Here is a 22,120-nt window from a genome sequence, read left to right as displayed (position 1 = left end):
GAAACAACAACAATAAATTACTTCACTCAAGTGTGTTTGAACACTAATAAATCAGCGCCTAATGTGCATATTGTTTGGTTTGTGTTTACCTTTATAGTCATCACTGGAGTCACCTGAGGGAAGGCTGAAGTAGTACTGGAAGTCTCTGCCCTGGTACAGTGTCCTGGGGGCCTTGTCTCCTACGCTGAAGCTGTACTTATACAGTAAGTCCTTCAGTACACACACAACATTTATCATAATTTAACAGCGTGAAAAGATGGAGAGAAAAGGTTAATAGACAGGTAGTATTTTTGAGTTTCTTGTTGCTGTGTATGCCAACGATAAATATGAGAAAATAAATACTGAATGCAGGTAGTAATTTTTTTTTTCCAAAGAGTATAATAGATAATTAGAAATCATCCTATATTAAAGAGCGAGGAAAGAAGATCATCAAAAGGAGGCATAATTCAAACTTTCAGAGGTAGCCAAGAATGACTGAACTCAAATATAAAGGAAGCATTCACTGCAGTGAGCTGAGTGACAACGTGATTATTTTAATATATAAAAAACATTACTTGGAAATGTTTCACCTAGACGTGCAGACTCAAGTGAGCAATAACCTAAATGTGTCAGCTGCATTCACCTCCTTCCCCGAGGTGCAGAAGATGCTGAAGTGTGTGTGTAACTCCACTCCTTTGTCTGGCTGCACCTGGCACGTCATGCCCGCCGGAACTGGGTTGGTTTTGAAGAACAGCTGAGTTCGACCCAGAAAACTGTTTTGAGACTCTGAATTTGCCAGAGGAAAAACGGAGGGCATCGTTATCACACGGATTCAGACTCAGAGCAAAGATTATTTTTGTTATATTGAGGTTACAGACAGTAGTTTGGTAAATGTAAGCTCGCACTATGTCCTATGCTGCAGTTAATACTCATCTTTAATTTCATTTAGACATACCTTGTTTGGAAATATCTTAATTTTTTCAGAGAGTCAGAGCTGATTACACTTGTATATGTATTACATGTCAGTTATTGTGATCAAACCTACTGGCAGTGACCTCCAACATGTAAGCGCTCCTCGGTCTTAGACTGAAGGCTCTGAAGCTGAGGGAAGAGGAGGAGACTCCTAAAAAAAAAAAAAAAAGCAAGAAGAAAAAGAGCAATGACTAAATGCCTGAGTCTGAGACACAGAAACAGGAAATGTTTGTTGCCCAGATTGCTGAATAATGTACCTGTGTAAGTGTAGGACTCAAAGAGGCCTCTGTCTACAAGCATTCGGGGTAAGTCGAGCAAAGTTGGCTCCTGGTTCAGCGCGGACGGCTTGGAATCCACCAGATTACTCCCCTCATCTTCGTGTAAAGCTGGATCAAACGCCGAGTCATCTCCCGCACTGACGTCTTCACCATCTACACCTGGGAGTACACCCACGCAGTAAATAAATAACAATCTCTGTATACTGTGTTAGCAGTAAAGAAATAAGAAAAGCAGACGTGTACTGTACCTCTGGGTCTTCCCGCCGACATCCCCGGGTCCCCTTCCTCTGCACTTGGAAAGGGAAGATCATAATCAGAATCTGTGACAGAATAAACAGAAAAGAAAGCTCAAAAATAATTATAACAACAACTGCTGCACTATTTGAAGAGCATGACGTCTCACAACACAGAGCTACCTAAGATAATGGACACTCTGACAAACATATTTAAAGTTAGAGAGTATTTATGTGCTCTTTGATGGATATCAATCCATTTGTGATACACGTGAAACTGTGAAGGAAACAGAATGAGGCAAAAAAATTCAGTGTACGTACATCAAAAAGGGTTTTAGGATTTTGTCTCCCTCAACTAAATAATTTTAAAACTGACATATGGACAAAAGTCTTATTCCCACATGTAGAGGCATTAAAAAGATTGTAATTATTTAGCAACCCTGCAGCAGATTGCTGTCTGCACGGGTAAAAACAAGTAGCTAAATAAGAATAAGATAATAAGAATAGGAAAACCTTAATTAGTCCCGCAATGGGAAAATTGCAATAGTGGGGGGAGGAAAAGGGGAAGAAAAACAAGAGGAGAGGGGAGGAGAAAAAAAGCAGCTCCCAGACTACACTCCTGCAGAAGTAAAACAAAAAAAACCCCAGATACATACAGTGAGGGAAGAAAATACATACACAAAAAGACAACCATGTTTAATTTTGTTTGTATATACTGTAGCAGTAGGTTTTCAAAGGGGATTTAAAAGTAAACACAGCCAGCTAGCTTATTTAGTTTTAAGGTTTCCTATTTGTACGTGTTAAATTAGCTTAGTTTTACCACCCTTAACGTTACCATTCAGATTTTATCTCACTGCCCTAATTAGAATTGTGTAATTGGTATTTGTGCAAAACAGTGCAAAACAACAAAGTCAGCTTGCGAATTTAGCGTAGCATTTAGTAGCTAACGAGCCACATATCTTTGAACTCAGGAACTGGTGGAGACCAAAACTTAGCAAAAAACAGGGTGACTATTATATGTGAACATGCTGCTACCGAGCTGATTAAAGTTTAATCTGGAATATGATTCCAACTTGGACCATTAACGCAAAACTAAACTTTTAGTTAAAAACAAAAAAATTATAATTCTTCAGACATGGCTGCTTGATTTTAAAGGTGTGTGGTTGAGTTCTTTTCCTTACAAAATACATAAATCATTTTTATTATTTTTATTTAAAATGGGGGTTTTCTCACCTGGTCGACCACTAAAATCACCACTCTCCAGCAGAGAGAAAGAAAGCTCCCAGTCAGCAGAGGAGTCGGTGTCCATTAGGGATTCACTGATACTGTTGCTCTGGCCAGTGTAATCTGAATATAGCTCACCACCATTGTCAGAGGGCTCAGGCTCTGACACCCCTGTGTTGGAAGGAAAGAGGGGAAGTCAGAGGTGAAGTCACAGCCGTAGTTTTAATCTCAAATCGCCACACTACTCACCAGTTTTGTTGGTTGTGTTTCTGCTTTTGCTCGATTGCACGACACTGTCAGCCAGGTCCAGATTTTCCTTTTTGGCCTCAGTTTCAGAGGCATTCTCAGTAAGGTAGGAAGGAGCCGAGGAGTGGACAGCATGGGTGTACTGTGAAGCTTTTGCGACAGGATTCTGAGCAGATGTGGCAGGATCCTCCATGATGGCAGACAGAGCTCTGAGATCCACTGTGTAACAAAACGGGACTGGAACAGAACAGATGTTTAATGTCATAAAAAAATAAATAAATAAATACAGGACGACGGCTGTACAGGGCCAGTCCTAAAAAAAAGAAGTAGCTGGATGAATTTGTCTTTGTACTACCGTCTGTGACAGGCTTAGATGAAGCATTGACCAGGTAGAGACTCCAGGAGTACTGGATGTGTTTTGCAGGTATGTCGCAGTCTTCACACGTGGCACCGACAGAGAAAGACTGATCCCAGTTCACATGGTCTCCCTGACACTGAGGGCAGTTTACAGCCACCTTCCTGGAGTGGATGTATTTAGATGCATGTTAAAAGCTGCAGAATGGATCATGGTGCTATTTTAAATAGCAGGTAATCGTAAAGGCTAAGCTAATGAGTTACTACTTCTTTTTAATAAAAAAAATAATAATTAGGTGAGTATTTTATTAACTCATACCTGATTGGGTTTGATGTGACCGTGAGGAAGGTCTCTGACGAGGCTGAACGCTCCCCGCTGTGGACGGTGAGCGTGAACTGGAACTGGTCAAAGCTGTGTTTCAAGAAACTGACGGGAAATTCGAGCAGAGGGGCTGAAGTGGGAACGTGCTGGTCGAAACAGGAGGCAGGGATGGAGCTGACTGGCTTACATGTCCAACTGTAGCTGTAGCAGAGATAAATAGAAGAGGTAACATCATTTCAGAATGACATTAACAAACACAAGAGGCACAATTTGACTTCAAACCTCAAAGATTAGAAAAAACAAGACTTGAAACAACTAAAGAAAGAAGCAAAATGACAAATTAAGAAATGTTAAAGTTGTTAATTTGTCATTTGCCATTTTGGAGCCATTAATGAAAATAACCTTAATGAAGCCAAGCAGAAACAAATGGGATCCTGGAGTTCTAGGACTGAAATTAGGTCCTTATGTTATATACTGTGTGTTAACAGATGACACTTGTTTTGAGTGGTTGAATTGACCAGAAGGAGCCGAGGAAATACCAAGCAACGTGTGAGGTTCTTAGGATGAAGACTTGCATCAAGCTTGTCGATCAACTCGCGGTCTGTAAAGACGAGACATTAAGTCTACTCTGCACCAGGCTTCAGGCAAAAACTGCACAGAACTAAAGGGCAACAGAGGGAGAGGACCGAGAGACCGCAGTTGAGGGATCAACTCAGCAAGGAACTGACATCCATAATGAACAGCTCAAGGCAGAGTTCAGAAGGAACTGAACTCGACCAAGTTTGAGCTCGTCACCAAGCTCAACGCCGAGGAAGAGGATTACCAGAAAGAAACTGCCAGGCTCAGCAAAAGAGCCAAAGGAGCAGGAAAAGGAGGAGGAGGAGTCCCTCGTTGTTGCACAGGATATCAAACTGGTGCCAGAGCCTGAAGCCTCTGAGGAGAAGTTCACAGAGAGGAAAAAAAGAAATAGACGCTCTGTCTGGATACAAATCCACAGCTTCCTCGGTTTAAAGGAAAAGAACAAGAAGGGACGAGAGAAGGCGTCCAGAGGCAGCTAAGACTCCTGCAACTCTTCAATAAATAAATGAAACAGATAATTTTAAAGGACAGCAAAGAGAAAACAAAACAAAGAATCTCTCAGTGTCTCAAGTGTCAGTATAATATGGCACAGCTGAAGTTTCTGTTTTTTATTTCAGGTTATAAAAACATCAGATTGTGCTTTAGTGACTGAATCGATCCCTCAAAAATAATTTTAACATTGAGTTAGTTTTAACATCTAAAAAAGCGATCAGCAAAAATTATTCAGCAGCTATTTTGACTGTGGCATAAAAGTTAAATTTTCAATGTGAAAATTAAAAATGATGTAGATCATTATATTTAATTAGAGTAAGGTGAACAACTTGCATATGTTGAACAATACTTATATAATGATAATATATCAAATAATATCTGATGGCATTAGCCTTCTATAAAGTGATCACTATTATTTTAACATATTTGCAGTTTTTTTGTTTGTGTAAAATGATTAATGAAGAGAAAAAAATGGGTTTAACCAGCTTATTCTATAGCAGACAACAGATAATCTGAATGCACCGAATCAGTTTGTTCACTTTGCACACAAATAGAGGGAGAGTGGTCACCTCCCATTTTACACAGCAATAGTAAAAGCTAGTGTTACATGTGGGGGTGATAAAACTCTTGGGAGAGAAAAAATCTACTTCTACTACAAATGCATTAATTTTGAAAAACAAATGAAACTAAACTCCTCCATTAAATCAACTCATTCGTAACAACGTAGGCTCAGTAAGTAAGCTACAGTAAGAAAACAGAATAATTTCTGCTGATGTGCATTTAATTATTTGGAAAAATCAAAAATTCCTGTTGAAATAGTAAGAAAAGTGTGAAAATATTCTTTTCACTTTAAAATATTTACAGTTTATTAGTGCGGTACCTAAAAGTCCATATATCCATGTAAAGGGTTGTTGGTGCGTACAGTATAAACAGAAGTAGCGAGAAGCTTAGAGATATAAACGTGTGTGCATTATTTATGTAGTGTGGTGGTTTTTTCTTTTACTGTTATGAATTATATTATTTTAATGTGCGGTGTAAATAGTGAAAGTAAATGTTACACTTCTCAGTAGATATGGTGTAGATCTAACACTTCCTTTGCTCTTAAAGCTGCCTCCATCAGTGTCCAAAATATTCTAAATAGAAACTGATTCATAAAATGTTTTTCTTTTTTTTCCCAAGGATTTTTTTGCTGAACTGTCTGGGCTACTGGTCAGAAGGTTTACTTAGTGATGGTAATGAAACACATAGAAACGCTTGAAAATTTAAATGTATACCATTCATCTAAGTCAGTGAAGCTGCTTCAGATAAGAATACAATTTTTAAGGCAATAACATTTCCTTAAATAAACTAAGTAGCCTCAGTTTTCACCGTTACCTCAGACTTGTACTTGTAGCACTTGTGTAAATGCACCAATTAAAATATCGCAGTTTCTACCTGAGCAGGTTCCCGGGGCAGTCGGGGTCGTGAGATGACCGTCCATCCAGCGTTACTGTTGCACCGCTCCTCTTGTTAATGAAGACGTTGGTGCCACCCTGGATGACAGCCACGAGGGGACTCGGTATCACCTGAACTCTCACACTGTAGTTACTGTACACCACACTGCCAATGACCTGAACCTGCAAATGACCACAGACATCTCTGTTTTTAAGTAAAAAAATAACTCTTGGCCTGGCCTTTCACAAATTACTGTAAAGACTCCCTCCTATTTAAAGATCAGCGCTCCACAGTTCTTGTCATTACTCACCCTGGCCGTGGCAGTGTAGGTGTCATATTGCAGGAGATGGCCTTTCAGTATGAGGCTCTGTCTGTATGTGTCTGTGCGAGGCAAAGGGAAGGTCCGGCCTGCAGAGTCCAACAACGTCCAGGAGTAACGGAGTCCTCCTGATATGTCACAGTCAACTTCTGTCTCGTAGGTCACCCCAAGGTGAACAACCTCATATCTCCGTACCTGGATGCAGAGAGGAGAAGAATCATGCAAGTCTTTATCTTACTTGCATGTTAAGGACTAGGTGAAGGTCCAAGAGGTACCTGTAATTTCAAAGGCCCCATGTTTTTGACTGGCGGAGGCTGACAAGGACGGTCCACGACAAAGATGTAGCTGCTCAGAGAAGCCGAACTGACCAGATTAGACGCAGTCACCTCCACTCTGAACGCACCTGTCCTGCACACAGGAACACATCCACTTAATACAGCAGCAAGACATGACTGATTTGAAAGTAAGCACAAATGAGTAAATTCTGTGTTGTCACATACAAATATCAAAAGTAATCCTTTATTTCTGAAATTTAGAAAGAAGCTATGAGTACATGACTGATACTGGGCTCATGTAGTCATGCTTGTACTCACATCCACTTTATGACAACTTACCTTTACTCACAGAACCGAGGGCAGCAATATGTAACCAACAACAATAGTACTCAAAACCCTGGAGTGTTATTTCAGTTTTAATTTACCTGAGGAACCGCAAAACTAAGCAAAACCCTTTGATTTACCTGTGGAAGACGTGTTGTTCCGTGCTCTGTCCGGGCCTCGTTGTTCCGTGACCGAAGCTCCACAAGAAACTAATGTTGGTCCCAACATTCACACGGCAGCTTACCGTCACCGTCTGATTCTGCAGGACCGAGGCCCGGTGGACCAGCCTGTTGAGCTTCACCGCTCTCTGGATTACCAGCGGGAAGACATCAGAGGTGACGGACGTCTGTCCACGAGACGCGACTACGAACACATCATAACTATGTGGAGAAAGGTGATATTTCAATGGGTGAGTCTCATGCAAGTTACTATTTCCTGCACTGGCCAATATTCAAGATAAGATTTCTGCATGTACGTTTTATTCATTTTAGTCAGTTTTGAATATTTTGCATGTGTCTTATTCTTTACCTGCCAGGGTGGTGGTATCTTCTGGTGATGGCCCTTGAGGTGGTTCTTGCTGATCTGGAGTCTCCAAAGTGCCAGAGGAACTCCACAGGATCAGGTACATCAGCCACAGCCAACAAGGTTATATCTGTATTCGTGGGATATGCTCGCTTTGCTGCATAAATGCTCACAGCTAGGGGACCAAAGAGACACATGGTCATTTTATACTCCACATATTATAAATGCTTCATAGTAGAGATGCTGATAATCTTCAACAATTCAAGGGTACATCTATCTACAAGTAAAGAAAGCCACACTTCTTATGTTTTGCAAAGCTTAATTAACGTTTAAATGTTTCCTTTACCTTTGTCACTAGTGTCCTGAATAGGGCTTTGACTGGTGGGGGGTTGCTGTGGTGGATTAATTTTAGCTTGTGGTGACGGCTTCCGCTTCCTCTCAACACGCACCTTTGCGTTTCCCTTCTGAGAAGACGCTTGATTCTGAGCTCGAAGCTCGATCATGACAGTCCCAGTGTGACTGCAAACCGAAGCTGCCTCTACTCCTGTAGTGTTGCTGTTTCTGTACATTAATGTTTCATTCACAGGCAGACAGACAGTCACGTCTGACCCCGCTGTGATGCTAAATGAAACCAAGTGTTTTTGATTTGTTGCGACCCTGCTGGGGAGGTGTAAGAGCAGCTCTCCAACTGGTTCTTGAACTGAGATTTGTGTTTGAAATGAGGCCCAGCTGTTTAGATTATAGGTGTGAACCATCATAGTGTAACGCCCGGCTTTTGGAAGAGACACATTAATGTTACAGTCCTCGGTCGTCCTGTTTATCACAACGCCATCTTCAGAACTAATGGTCCAAACCACTCTTGACCACGTGCAGTTGGTGCAGCTGACAACCTCCAGGCTGAATTCTTCATGTGCTGAAACTACTGATGACCAATTTCCAGAAGCTCTCACTACACAGACACAATCATACATAGAGGTTAGAGGCGGGACAGGTGAGGGATCAGCGGCGGAGAAGACAGGGGAGCGGAAATGAAGACAGACGTGCAGACAGGAGCTGGACTGACTGGAGCTGTGGGGGTGATGGGTATCAGTGCACGGATGTGAATGGATAGCAACATGCCAACGGATGTTACCGTGGCTTTGACTGCGACTGCGATCATCGTGTGTGACGTTGCCATGGTTACAGCCCTGCTCTTTGCCGCTGAGATCTCCGTGACTGCCATAGCTTTGTGTGAGGCCGAGGACGAGAAGGTGCCTCGTGGCGTGCACAGAAACAGACAGCTGAACCCCAGAGACGCCCTCTCCAAGGTCAGGGACGATGAGACGCACAACCGCCTGCAAGAGGACACAGTATGCACTCAATGACACACACATATGAGACATCAAAACACACGGTCATGGTAATCACAAATATTGTTTGTCAGAGTCTGATATGCTGTATAATCTCTCACCATATTTATCTATGCCTCACTCTGTGCCACACTGTTAGATTCCTTAAGAGAAAGAAATACTTACTAAAGCCCCAAATATGTGCTAACCTGCTTGAAGCAGTCCCCCAAATTTACTCTTCTTTTTCTAAAACTTTTTTTTTGTTGAGCCTTCCTTTATAGATGAAGATACAGATTGTATTCTTAATTAATTGATTCATATTTGCATCATTCATGCCACACACACTGAAAGCTGAATACTTTTAACATGCATCGTCTCCTGTATCAATGCAGAAGAACTGGAGGCGTTCACTGACACTTTGTGGACTCCTTCTGCTTCAAAGGTCTTAGGACGTGTAAAATTATTATATTTTTTTTCAGCTGGATAAAGATATGACAGCACACGGATGAGTAGTAGTTTTAAATTGAACATTGTTTTCCGTTGAGTCAATATTAATCCTTTTTCCAGTTTCCTAGCAGAATACAGTGCCTCTGATCCACATGAATAAAAATGAGCAATCAGGAGCAACAACTAAGTTTGCTTTTTTACCCAGCATTAATAGTTTTCCTCCTAATTAACCAGATAGTTTCTTATGTTGTTGATTCATTTTATGCTTTTGTGCACTTTTCCCATTCTACGTATAGACAAAATCAGAAAGAAAACAGGGTAAATTGTGATTAAAAGTAAATTGCAATTGTCTATTTTCACCAGTTATTTTCTGATTTAGATGGAACATAAAAAAACACTTGCTGTCAGTTTTAGTAAAACTTAATCAGATTTAAAGTTCACTTTATATGTTCACATTATATATATTGAAGAGAATTTGATAGAAGTTAGAATATTTTTGAAATTCTTTCATGATAAAAAAATTATTAAAACAACTATATCTAATGTGGGGTATTTAATCTAGTGTACATTATAAGGTTTTGTTTAATTATTTAAAAAAAGAAAAGATAATCATTCTGTGCACTGGTTAATTATCAAACACAGGCTGAGCAAATGAAAAGACATTCGGCCTTTAAAGTTTAGCATCACACAGTAATGAAAACTGTTTCTAACTTACCGCTGAGCTGTTCAGACAAAGTGAACAGCTCTCTTCTTCCTCGTGTTTCAACCAGCAGCAGAACTCTGTTGCCAGTCGCTCCTCCTTCAGATTGGCCCGTAGTGTGACGGGGTCGCCCTGGTACGCTGCCTCCACGGTCACACCGTAAGAGTCTAAATGTACGAAGGGGATGCAGGTGGGGACGCCCAGGGGACTGTGACGCAAGGAGGACGCTGAGCTCCCTGGGGAGGGATCCAAGATGGACAAGTGAAGGGTAGTGGACAGTGTGGAAAGAGGGTTGGAGACAAGGACAGCTAAAAAAAAAAAAAAACCATTAAAAGAATAACAGAAATAAGAGAGACCTGATATTATTAAATACACGTTTTCATTCAAGTCAACAAAATAAGTTTGTGAACTCACTGAATTTATAATTGCCTGGAGTGTTCAAAATCCAGTGGCATGACACAGCAAACGAACCGTCGTCCAACACGCTGACATGAAGTGAACTTTGACCTTTAGAGGTCGTGCCCAGAAACTCCACAGTGACGTGAGAGAGGTCCTGCCCTCCAAGACCCACGATCCCTGGAAACCACACAATATAGTCAAGCACAGAAAAGGGCTTTGAGATATAAATACATATATTTTTTTATAAAATATGTGAATTTCCGAATTAAATTATATAGCTTTGTGTTCAAACATATCCTTTCACAATAAAAGTCTAATATTGTTCAGTGCAACATAGAGGAACAGTTCCATCTATTACATTTATTTTTTTTTTTATTTTTTTTTTAGGAATAATCAAGGCATACTAATAATTTTATAGTTGTATTATATTTAAAAATCCAATTTACACAAATAATTTGTAATGCTTTTAATGACAATCCACCCCACATCTGAATTTTTAGTTTTCTTTTAGAATAAACAACTCGATGCGGCTTGTTTCAACTTTATACCAAAAAGAAATATATATTTTTAATTAATATAACAACATAAATACTTTAGTTTTTTTCAAAGTAAGTCGTCATTTGGGGTGGAAAAATCTAATAAAAATAAATCGAACACATAAAATTAAAAATGTTTTGTTGTAAAATTCAGTTTACAGTTTTAGCAGCACCGTGCATGGATTCACTCTGCATCTGTGATAATTCCAGTGAATACAATACAATGCAATTTATTTAAATTAAAGCTAAAAGAAAACTATATCTTCATTATTTATTGTTATATGACAGTAGCCTTCAAATAAATTAAAGTAAAACAATTACAAATAGAAGTAGGTATCCTATCAAGTAATGCTGCCTTTTCTCAAAACAAATCTCTTCAGGTATGTGTTTCACAGGAGTCCGTGCAAACTGAGGAGTGTTTTTTTTCCAAGAGCTACTTCATAAAATAGTGTAGCTGGTGACCTGTGGACTGATTGAGGCATCCAGCCAGGTTTCCAGAAACCTTCACAACAAAAGTCTCCCCAGCCTGCAGTGGGTCTGGAGAGGTAGACGTGCTGATGTTGTGCAGAAAGGGTCCTTCAGTTCTATAGAGGGCCATGTTTCCTTCCTGTTGGTTTCCAAGGGGCAGGTACAGGGCACTGGAAAAGAAAAGAAAAGAAAAGAAAAGAAAAGAAAAGAAAAGCAAAGAAAAGAAAAAATCCAGAACAATATCAGACACTAAAAGCTTTCACAGACTGGTCCTTAATACTCTCATTACTTTATCTGACTTTGGTGGATCAGAAGATGACCCAGATTCAGAGCAGTCAGTTGCACATCAAAAGGCAGCCGTCTGTCTCACCTTTGTCTTTCACTTCCTCCTTTCACATCTTTTGTCCCTTCATTTGGAGATGTGTCGAAACACTCGCTGACCACCAAACCATGAAGCTGGTTGCCACAGTAACAAGCCTGTGAAGACAATGCTGCAACCTGGTACCTTCGACAACAAGTAGAGGAGGTTAACGCTGATGTATGCAAGTTGACACTCACAAAACAAGTTTTAGTTTTCATGTCCTGTTGGTAGCCTTGGTGTTGGATGTTTGTGGCTTTAAAATTATTGGTGTAGCTACAAATAAATAAAACTATTATTTATCTGCAAAAGGCATAGAAACCAAAGTACACATTTTATATGAATGGTTTTAGACTAAGGTTGAGTTAAAGCACTGGGTTCACGTTCAGATTAAATTTTTAAAAAATAGGCAAAATTAGCATCTCATATATTTATTATTAAATAAATCCAGGCTTTGGAATTAAATTAAAATATTTCAGAGTAGGAGCAACGATTTATTTGAAAAAATAAAATACGTCCTTATGCATCAAATATTTTTTAGCCTTGTGTTAGTGTCACAGTTGACATGCAAATCTTTTTTAATCATTCATCTGTAATTTTTTAAATTTTTGCTTTGGTTCAAACGCAGCTGACTCGTCATGCTCTTCCACAGCTCCCCTCCAACTCACCCCTCATCCAGGCAGCGCACAGAGCAAGTTACCGGGTCAAGGTCACGGGCACCCTTGGGTGCGTAAAGACTGAGGGAAGAGGAGCTGGCGTTGACGCACCCGATGAACCACGGTGAACTCTCCTGACCCGGTGAGTAGGCCGCAGCCGACGAGCGGTAAAAATACAGGTGCAATGCAACGAACACGCAGACCAGAACACTGAGCATGTCTGCTCGGGCAAGTTTCCGGACACAGGCCGCAGACAGAGCAAAGCTCAGCATGGACTGCGTTTGACAAGGGGCGAGGGAGAGGAAGGAGAGGTAAAGAGTGGAAAAATAAAAGCAGGTGCACCGATACCACAAGCCCCACGCATACAAGTTGTGTGTGGGAGGTGAGAACATACAGGGTAACTGTATGCAAACGATGGAGGCAGGAGAGGGAGGAGGAAGCGCATTTCACTGATCGAGGGTCAAACGGAAAAAAAAATACAGGCCTGTTGATGTGGCACTGTGCAGAAAATAGCCCGGATAACACTAAAATAGGATGCATGCGTGATCCTAACAGTCGAGTCCAAAAGAAAACGCATGAAAGGATTTTGATTCAAGGCCACAGTTTAGTGCTGTGTCGCGTTATAACTGCATTTCATGCAACGCTTCTGAGGGCGAAGATTTTGTGCAGGAGGTGGTGAATTTTGAGAACTGAAATAAATGCGCAGCTGCCCGACAATTATGAAGTGAAATCGCCCCTTCAGGGACTTGTATCCGTCTTTCCACTACGTCTAAATTTCAATTACGATGTTCACCTGTGCGTAACAGACCATCATCGCAGTTTGGGCTTCAGTGTGAAATAAAACAGAGGCCATAGCTGCGCTCACTGCTGGCTCTATAGTTACAAATTTAAAATAAAATAATAATGTAATCTACAGTGTAAAAAAAGAAGAAAAAAAAGAAGGTGCTTCTCTTATTCTGTCTTTGAATCTAATGAGGTGTAAAATGAGTCTGTTTCACACAGACTCACAGTGTGCCACACAGTTAAACTGAACTGAAGCTTTTGTGCTTCAGGCAGGTTCATAAACTACTGTACCGAAAGTAGAATATGACTTGTTTATTTCATGACATAACTTTCTACCTACGTAAAGCCGCGAAGCCAGTGGTCGTGTTATTGATTTGGTTATGCAGGAGCCACTCAGACGTCGCTTTGCCTTCTATGTTTTAGGAAATCTGCAGCCATATTCTACTTTAAATGAGCAGCACTGGACCTTGTTGCAGACGACCTGAACTTAACACTGTGTCCGTGCTGTTCAATACAAAGTAGGGACATTAAAACATATGTGAATCTAGTTTTAAAATTCTATTAAACAGATTTTCACGGAGAGCCAAAATGGCAACGTGGTGACACATTCTGCAACCGAGAGTAAGCTGTATTGTCTTAATCTGTCCCTCTGCTTCGATCCGAGCCGTCACTCAGTTGCTTAACTCAAGGAAATTATTACGCTGCGCCGTTCATTTTATACTAAGAATGTAGAGGAAATAAATCCGCCGCAGTGTCATTTTTTTTTTTTTTTTTTTTTTTTTGCGTTTGGTTTAACAATGCTACGACTGATAACCCCAGCATGGCACTAGATTTCCCCCAAATGCGTCTACAGCCTGTTCGCAGATTAAGCCATTAAGTGTCAGGTGGAAAAGGGCAAAAAAAAACGGATGCGGTGCCACTCTTCCCCTCTGAAGAGCCCAACTTGCCCTGTGAGTCCTTTGCTGGGTAACAAAATACACATCCCCGTCGTGCAGCTAACTCCGCCGGTCCACCTTAAAAACCTCTTCCGGTTTTCTGACATCCCCTTTAAGAGAGGTTTCTACGCCTCCGTGTGAGCAGCAGGGGGCGCCGTCAGACCGCACCATCTCATCCTGTTGCCTGCAGCAGAGAGAGGCACAGCGGGGGAATCAAACACAGTTTCTGAGCGCATTTTTTATACGGAATACGCGCATATTTTGTCGATTTCGTTTCGACTCTCCACTCGGGAATCCTCGAACGTTTTTGGCGCCATAAAAATACAAAGTTGAGACCTATGGAACCGCAGAAACACTAATTTACTGCATCTAAAACCTCTAAATAATGTCATTTCTATGTCTTGATTTAAAATTGACTCAACTACACATGGCAGTAAAACAGCTGTGGGGGAGAGGCGTGCATTTCCAGCCTACATATTAAATTGAGTTCACTCCATGTGAATTAATTTATATTGAAAACACAATATAAACACGCTGTGGGACCCCTAGGAGCCCCCTCCGAGGACCCCTGGCGTTTCCCGGAACCCAGTTTGAAAACCTTTCTCAAACCAAAAACGCTAAACATCGATGTGAAGCGCCGCTGTCGCGTCGGTGCGTAAAACCCACCTCAGGCCTAAACGCTCGGCCAGAGCCTGTAAAATTCGTTAAGCGCGCGCTTTGTTTTCAGCGTGTGCACGCGGGGATGCGGCGAACAAGTGATCAAATCAACGAAATCTTTGCAAAGAAGCTGCCAGATCAGCGTTGCGCCGCTGCGTAACGGAGAGTCCCAATAAACGGGGCGAAGCGTTATGTAAGCGCCTGCAGTCTGCGCCCCTACCGAGGAGCACGCTGGAGAAAATAACACCGCTGACTCGGTGAGGCTGTGAAGTGGACTGAGATGGAGCGATCTTCAGATTACATATGAATGATTTTGATGCTAGGGATGCGGAGGTGTTAAACCACCCACTAAATCCAGTCCACCCGCGTTCTTTACTTGCATAATTTAAGAGTTAATCAGTTGTCAATAAACTAGAGAACCATTCTAAATTATAGAAGACCTCATCCTGTTATGCCACAGAAACAGATTTCTACTGAGGAGGAGATGTATAAATGAAATGATGCTGACAGAGTGGAGGATGAGCCTCCTCTTCCAGTCACTTTTCTCCATCTTAAATTATAAATACATAAAAACTCTCTTCGATACTTCTCCAAATGTTTTGACCTGCCACTGTACTCTTGGCTGTTCATTGTAACCAAATTATCTTTGGTTTCCTGGAGGAATATTAACCCCGAACAATGGTCCTTTTGGCTTCATCTTGAATTACGCGTTTGAGCACATTAATCTTCACGATCATAATTCCTGATATCATCTCCATCAACAATATTAATAAATGATCCGATGTGCAGCAGCCTCAGCTTTTTTTTTTTCTTCCTTTAAACCCTTGTGGACTTTCCGCTATATCTTCATGGAACCGTTTCCGAGAGCCAAGACAACACAGATGAACCCATACACTCGAAAGCAAAGCAGTTTTATTAAAGCAAATATCTTGTAAATCCTGCCTGCTTGGAAAACAAAACAAAACTAAAAAAGATTCAGGATCACAGAGTCCTCTAATGCTCCGTTTATTGAACCAACACTTTGAGTGGAAGTCCCCAAATATCAGCCACAGTCCACATCACAATGTTACAAGCAGTTTAACTAGATTTATTTACAAGCACTCTGACATTTAAAGAGGATGGTGCAAAAATAAAGATAATAGAAAAAAAGAATATAAAAAAAGGAAGAAGACATCAGGCCCAGGGACCAAAAACGCAGCCATGTCATGTTGCCAAAACAGAAATGAAAGCAGATTAGGAGATTATAGGTAGTGATGGCAGCGAGTCTACACAACAGAAAAACAGACTCGGTCATAATGAATAAATACTGTAAATGAAAAGAGTTTGGTTAGAAAGAGAGAAAAAAATGGGAACTTTAGTCTGAAAAAAAAAGATTCAGTCTATTCTATTTCTTTTCTATTCGCACACCTTTTTCCGGTTTGATAACACATGCATTAAAGTCTCTACTTTGTATTTTAAGCTGTTGTTTCTCATGGACACATTTTATCTCATCTAAAACACTCAGTAGTAAAGTATATGATATAAAACACAAGATTATATGTGACATATATAACTTCAGATTTGTTTAATCCTAGCTATGTTACTATTTAAACCTCGACTTTAGATATATGAGCTCTCACTGAGTCCAGTCTCTTCATATCAGTAAATTGGGATACACCCTAACCCTGTTTGTTAATTAACGGAGGTCGTGCATATATTAATTAACGTGTCGTGCAATCTGCTGCATTTTTTTTGAACAAAGCTCCTCAGGTCCGATCCCTCCATCGAAAAGCAGAAGAGAACCCGAGTCCTCTCTTTGTGTTCACAGCTTATTAACGGGACTTTACTGGATTGTTGTGTGTCCCCCCTCCAAAAAAAAAAAACAACAAAAAACCTCTGCATCTGGTCCTCTGGTTCACGCATTCATCAATTAATTTACACGCTCCTCAACCTCGAGTACATAAAGGCTTAGGGCCTGGGAGCGCAAGGGGAAGTTTGGAACCATGTCAGTGAACCATAGGATACTGTATATCTGCAGGAAAGCAATAAAAGCAGCAAATATGGAGACATGTAGGCCAAATGGCGCACGATTTAAGAACGACACACAGCCCATTAACTAATGGGTATTTAAGCAAAGAGACTGGTTAAGCAATCACACGGAACAACACTGAATTGATGGTTTAATAGGTCTGCTGGGACGCACGAGTGTGAGATAAAACCCTGAGCCGTGCGCTCTTATAAAACGTGTCCTGTAACGTTGCCTCGCTCCAGTCACCGCTGTGACTTGAACATATAACTTAAACATCCTTATTAAAACGCTACTTAACGGCCCTTTGTGCTCTCTTTTCCCCCCGCGGGGGAAGAAGGAGGATCTCTTGCCGGCTCAGATTACTCTGCAAACAAGCCCGAATCAGGCCAAATTATTAACGAGGATCCAGTGTAACATGCAGATCGTATCGGAGCTGGATCACCGGGGACAGCTCCGCGAGTTCGACCGCGGAGCACCTGTAGGAAAAACAACACTCAGAAAATTGGATTTGTCGAGAATATCTAACAACAGCGGCCGAGAGAAAAGAAACACGGACTAAAGAGGCTTCAGAAAGTGCACGGATGGCACTATTTTATATTAAATCAATAATCTGTTGATGTTATCACAATTAAAATCACAATTAGGCAAAGTACAGTGAGAAAAAAAGGAACGAACTCTTCCTAGCTCTAATATAATTATTATAATCAAAACTGAGACCATACCAGCCTTGTTCAAGACTATCCAGATGAAAATGATCCTGAATTAAGTTATTAGCAAATTCATTACTGAGTAGTGCTCATAGACTTGTAAACACAAGTTCTGGCAATTTTTCATTTTGACTCATGGTCCAACTGTCCGGTGAAATCAGACCATTTACTTTGACACACTCTCAATCCTCAACATAAAGGTGTGGTTGAAAAATGCAGACTGAAACTTAAGTCCCAGACAGGAACCCTTTCCCCTCCCCACCCCCAAAATAAAAAAGTATCCTGTTATATTTCTCACTTGCCCAATGGCCCAGTGTAAGAAACTTAACTTGAAGAGGGGAAGAACTCATCCACTCAAATCTGCTTGTGACGCATCGTGTCTCTGTGCCCTGCAGCGAGGCGAACGGCTGTGCTCTTCATCTGTCTGCCTCATGACAAATAAATGAGAATATCTGTCGACTTAGGCAAGGGGGCAGCGGCGCTGACATACTAATCAACAAGCAACAAGCTGTGGCCTGAACGCCGCTGTTAGAAATTCAGCTAATTTTGTGGCAGTGCTTGTGTGTGTGTGTGTGTGTGTGTGTGTGTGTGTGTGTGTGTGTGTGTGTGTGTTTGTGAGTGTATGTGTGTGTGTGTGCATTGGTGGCTTTTATCCAGCCAGTTGAGCCTTGTCCTAACTCCCTGGTATGAGGGGTCAAAGGTCACTGCTGCTTGTGGCCATGTTCAAATCCCTCTATAGTGTGCAATGTTCTCGACTGACCTGTCATTTCAGAAAGAGAGGGAGTGTCCTCATTTTGGTTTTTATTTTATTCTTTTAGACCAAGGAACGTTTTAATCAGCTCATCTGGGGCTTTGAATTCTTTCCAACCTAACTCTCTCCAGGACGTCATACATGTTACTGTGGGTGTTCACCTCAGACTTATCCAAACTATTTTATTTATTACCATATATACATTTACATATTTAACTGATGTAGTTGAATTTTTTTGGTAAAATAACTTTATAAAGTTGGTGAGTTTAGCCTTTTTGGGGTAAGTGTGACAATTATTTGCTAAGTTGTAAAGTTTCTACATTATTCAACCACTGTTATAATAACAATATTAATAATAATTATATTAATATTAAACATAATAATTATCTTTAGGCTGATCCCTGAATTTTGACAGTGAACAACCGGAATTTAACTTTTTTTTTTTTTTTTTTTTTTTTTTTTTACACCTATATATAGGTCACTAAAAGAATTAAAAAAAACTTTTAATAGTTATTTCATGTTTATATAACTAACAGAGTTTTAGTTTTATTCCGCTTGTCTTTTTTTTCAACTTCAGACATTTTTTATGTCACCGTCTTGATTTTTAAAACTTTTTTTTTTTTTTTTTAGGAATTATAATTTTGATCCAAATGCATTTCTGATAAACTGAATATTTTATTAAATTAAGCTGCATTTTTTTCAACAAACAAAAAAAAGTTGTGCTACTTTAAAACACTTAAGGAATGCAAAAAATATGTTTAGCCTCTATGAATGATTCCCCTGATCAAGTTGATGAATTATTCTTAATTAAATGTGCCACAGGCTGTAAGGAAAGTGCAGGATATATATTTATTTGTGTTTGACTAATGAGGAATAGCCCCCGTTTAAACGTGCAGCTTGATAACAGCATGAATGCCTGTTAAAATGTCTTCCTGTGGGTCAGCTCCTCTCCCCGCTTGGCTTCCCCAGTTGCGCTCGAAGCAAACATCTCTGACCGGGTCTTGTTGATGGCTGATTGAATTGTACGTTAAAAGTTGCTCCAGTATCCGGGCCTCATTCAACGTTAGGCTACATCTGGCTCTCCGCTGTCCCCCAGAAAAGCCTTTACAAATGGAGTTGAGCTCCATGACGGAGCAGAAGCCCTCTGGCGCTGGTTTTCCCCTGCCTCCCCCCACTCTCAAGTCCCTCTGGCCAGGGAAACCCACCAGGCTCCAGCTCTTTGGGCTCCCTGTGTCGTTTCTGAAACGCGTGTTCAGTGCTTTGGGCTCCGTTATTAACTCGAGAGCATTTAAATTTAATTGACACACGCAGGCTAAAAATACGCACAGAACAATCAGGGTGTCTGAAGAATCTCTCCAGACAAGACGACCATTTTACATAATAATAATAATAATAATAATAATAATAATAATAATAATTGTGTATTGTTTTATCTAAATATAAATATATCAAGTATATAGCACATTTACGCACAGGGGACTACGTGCTAAAAATATTTTTAATTGTTTAAATTCTTTTATAAAAATGTCCAATATATTATTCGCTATACTTTGAAATACACTATTTGGCGTTTGGATGATATTTAAAAAAGGAAAAGTTGCAGCAGCAGCACCGGTGCACTTCCCAGCTGCAGCTGCTCTCCACACAGGCCGCCATCCCTCCCTCTGACCCCGGCTCCGTGCAGCAGGATGCCGGGTAAACTCCGGCAGAGGCAGCGCTGTTTCCCCGGCTCGTCGCTCTTTCGTGTTAAAGCGGCGATCGCGGTGATGGGGGCTACAGTGAAGCGAGTGAACAGTGGCTGCGTTAGTGAAGGGGAATATCGGTTATAGTTGGGCACGGTGGCTCCAACTCCAAACGGGAAGCTGGTGGAGAAGAAGCAGATTGAAACTTATGTTGTTAAATAATTCCTGTTACAAATAGATGTTGCTTGAAAAGTGTAAGGATAGAGCTTTGCTCTGCGCGTTTCTAGTTCATGGTGGTTTTCAATACACGGTGGATAATTACCAGTCACTAAAGCTTTTGAAAATTAAAATGAACATGCTCAGAAGCTGCGGATGAAGACGGTGGATATTTAGTATAATTTGGTCTAAATTATATTTGTAAATGCAAATGGGACTTGTGACTTTCACACATTAAACGATGATTCTTCGGAAGTGTGAGGTTGCATAATTTTAATACAAAAAAAAGGAAATATATCTAAGTGTGAACAGAATTTAATGTTTGATTTTGTCCACACTCGTCATATCTGACTTGTGTAAATTAAGGACCAGTGGACTCACAGAAGAGGCTTCTCGTTTCAGGAGCCATTAGGCTGAACAACTTTATTTATTTATTTATTTATCCTTGGGGAGAAACTTTGTCTTACACCAAAAGCAGAGGCTCTGGGAAGTCAGACTCGAGTTGAGCATTTAAAAGTTTCACTGCAATTAAAGGAGCAAGCCACAGTAGCATAGCATGACATGTAAACTTTCGGTCTAAACTTTTGTTGTTGCAAACTGTTTGGGTGTTACGAGAAGCTCAAACCACCATCTCATGGATGACGCTCATAGCTATCTGTCCCCATGTGACAGTGTGAATTAAAACAAAGTCTTAAAGTAATATCTCTCTTTGCAGAAATTAAAATTTTATTCCGTTGATTAAATTCCGGACTGTTGCAGGCGTTCTGAGACATTTTAACTTTAGGTTTACGACACTAGCTGTTGTTTTATCTTTGGATTTACTGCAAGTCATCGTCCTGCAGGAGAGCAGCAGCTCTCCCGTGCGCCCTGCATGTCAGGGGAGCAAAACGTACGTGTGCTCGCAGTCTGAAGGTTTCACCACAGTTTGAAACTCGGGCAGTGCTGCTTTATCGCGCAGAGCCCTTTCGGGGGGCTCTTCTGCTCCCTGAGAGTCTTTTTTACAGAGCCACAGGTCACAAATTCACTCACACAGAGAAAGACAGAAGGCGAGTAAGAGAGAGAGCGAGAGAGAAAGCACCAAATGAAAATGGTCCACTGGAAATAAATTAATAACGCACAAAAGTCCCTCTCTATCCCACGCATCATTCTTCCAGTTTTCCCTCCAACTTTCTACCAACCAAACGATCTGTTTTGTTTATTCATATTTCACACCCAAATATTATGAGCCCGTGAGTGACCTTGCGTAAAGGGACGAGTGACAGGCAGATTCTTTACAGTTGAGAGATTCCACATAAAAACGTCCTGACAGCTTTTATCGGCCTCCATGTATTTAATTGTCTCAAAGATCAATGCAAAGTGCTGACCCTAACGCGCATGTGTCTGTCAGCATTACCCATAACTTCGTTTCCCAAACACGCAGCCGGTGACAAATATAATTTGGAAAGCGCTGCTCTTTGGAAAACGCTTTTTCTTTCTTTTGTTTTTTTTTATTAAAATCTCATTGTGTCGGGGGGTTGTTTTGTTCTTTTTTTACGTATCCTTTCTATTGTTATTCTATAGAAGTTACAGTCTACTGGTTCCCAATCCGCACTGGAATTTAACCCTGAAACGCCAGCAGCAACATAATGGCTTGTGTCTGCTCCTAGTATGGCCCCTCTAGGCTCCAGAGGCAGCAGCAGCCTAGCCGGGGCCAGACAACCTGCCTGCCCCGGTTCCCCTTATCAACCTCGAGGCTTTAGCCTGGACCTTATACCGCAGAGTCTCATTAATCAGGGAAACATCGCGTCCAACATGGCAGACTGAGCGAAGGGCAAGTCTAGTCAAAGATTCTCAGAGAAGCTGCATGGCACACATTATTCTGAAAGTCGAATAGCCTTTGGGGTTGTTGTGCTCTCCTTCCCGTTTGGACCTGTGTGGTTACTGCACTGCAAACCAC

The 22,120-nt window shown here is 40.9% G+C and overlaps 1 protein-coding gene across 1 annotated transcript in view; it reads right to left on the bottom strand.

Moving 5' to 3' along the window:
- pkd1l1 (polycystin 1 like 1, transient receptor potential channel interacting) overlaps nt 1-21,581 on the bottom strand; it is a gene marked incomplete at both ends in the record, with an annotated part of 31,847 nt that extends 10,266 nt beyond the window's left edge. The window contains 23 exons of the mRNA XM_084566630.1: nt 90-210; nt 623-765; nt 1,025-1,102; nt 1,209-1,388; nt 1,478-1,549; nt 2,696-2,869; nt 2,936-3,169; nt 3,288-3,451; nt 3,606-3,809; nt 6,114-6,295; nt 6,424-6,627; nt 6,708-6,840; nt 7,172-7,411; nt 7,560-7,728; nt 8,686-8,887; nt 10,044-10,336; nt 10,500-10,604; nt 11,426-11,601; nt 11,802-11,936; nt 12,458-12,720; nt 19,899-20,148; nt 21,078-21,177; nt 21,578-21,581. Of these exons, the coding sequence (XP_084422756.1) occupies nt 90-210; nt 623-765; nt 1,025-1,102; nt 1,209-1,388; nt 1,478-1,549; nt 2,696-2,869; nt 2,936-3,169; nt 3,288-3,451; nt 3,606-3,809; nt 6,114-6,295; nt 6,424-6,627; nt 6,708-6,840; nt 7,172-7,411; nt 7,560-7,728; nt 8,686-8,887; nt 10,044-10,336; nt 10,500-10,604; nt 11,426-11,601; nt 11,802-11,936; nt 12,458-12,720; nt 19,899-20,148; nt 21,078-21,177; nt 21,578-21,581 (3,826 nt within the window). The remainder of the gene's footprint in view (nt 1-89; nt 211-622; nt 766-1,024; nt 1,103-1,208; nt 1,389-1,477; nt 1,550-2,695; nt 2,870-2,935; nt 3,170-3,287; nt 3,452-3,605; nt 3,810-6,113; nt 6,296-6,423; nt 6,628-6,707; nt 6,841-7,171; nt 7,412-7,559; nt 7,729-8,685; nt 8,888-10,043; nt 10,337-10,499; nt 10,605-11,425; nt 11,602-11,801; nt 11,937-12,457; nt 12,721-19,898; nt 20,149-21,077; nt 21,178-21,577) is intronic.
- Nucleotides 21,582-22,120: the final 539 nt, after the last annotated feature.

Source organism: Chelon labrosus, assembly GCF_963514085.1.
Source record: "Chelon labrosus genome assembly, chromosome: 18".
Taxonomy (NCBI): domain Eukaryota; kingdom Metazoa; phylum Chordata; class Actinopteri; order Mugiliformes; family Mugilidae; genus Chelon; species Chelon labrosus.
The sequence above is the reverse complement of the archived record's forward strand: the minus strand, read 5'-3'. Positions and strand labels throughout refer to the sequence as shown.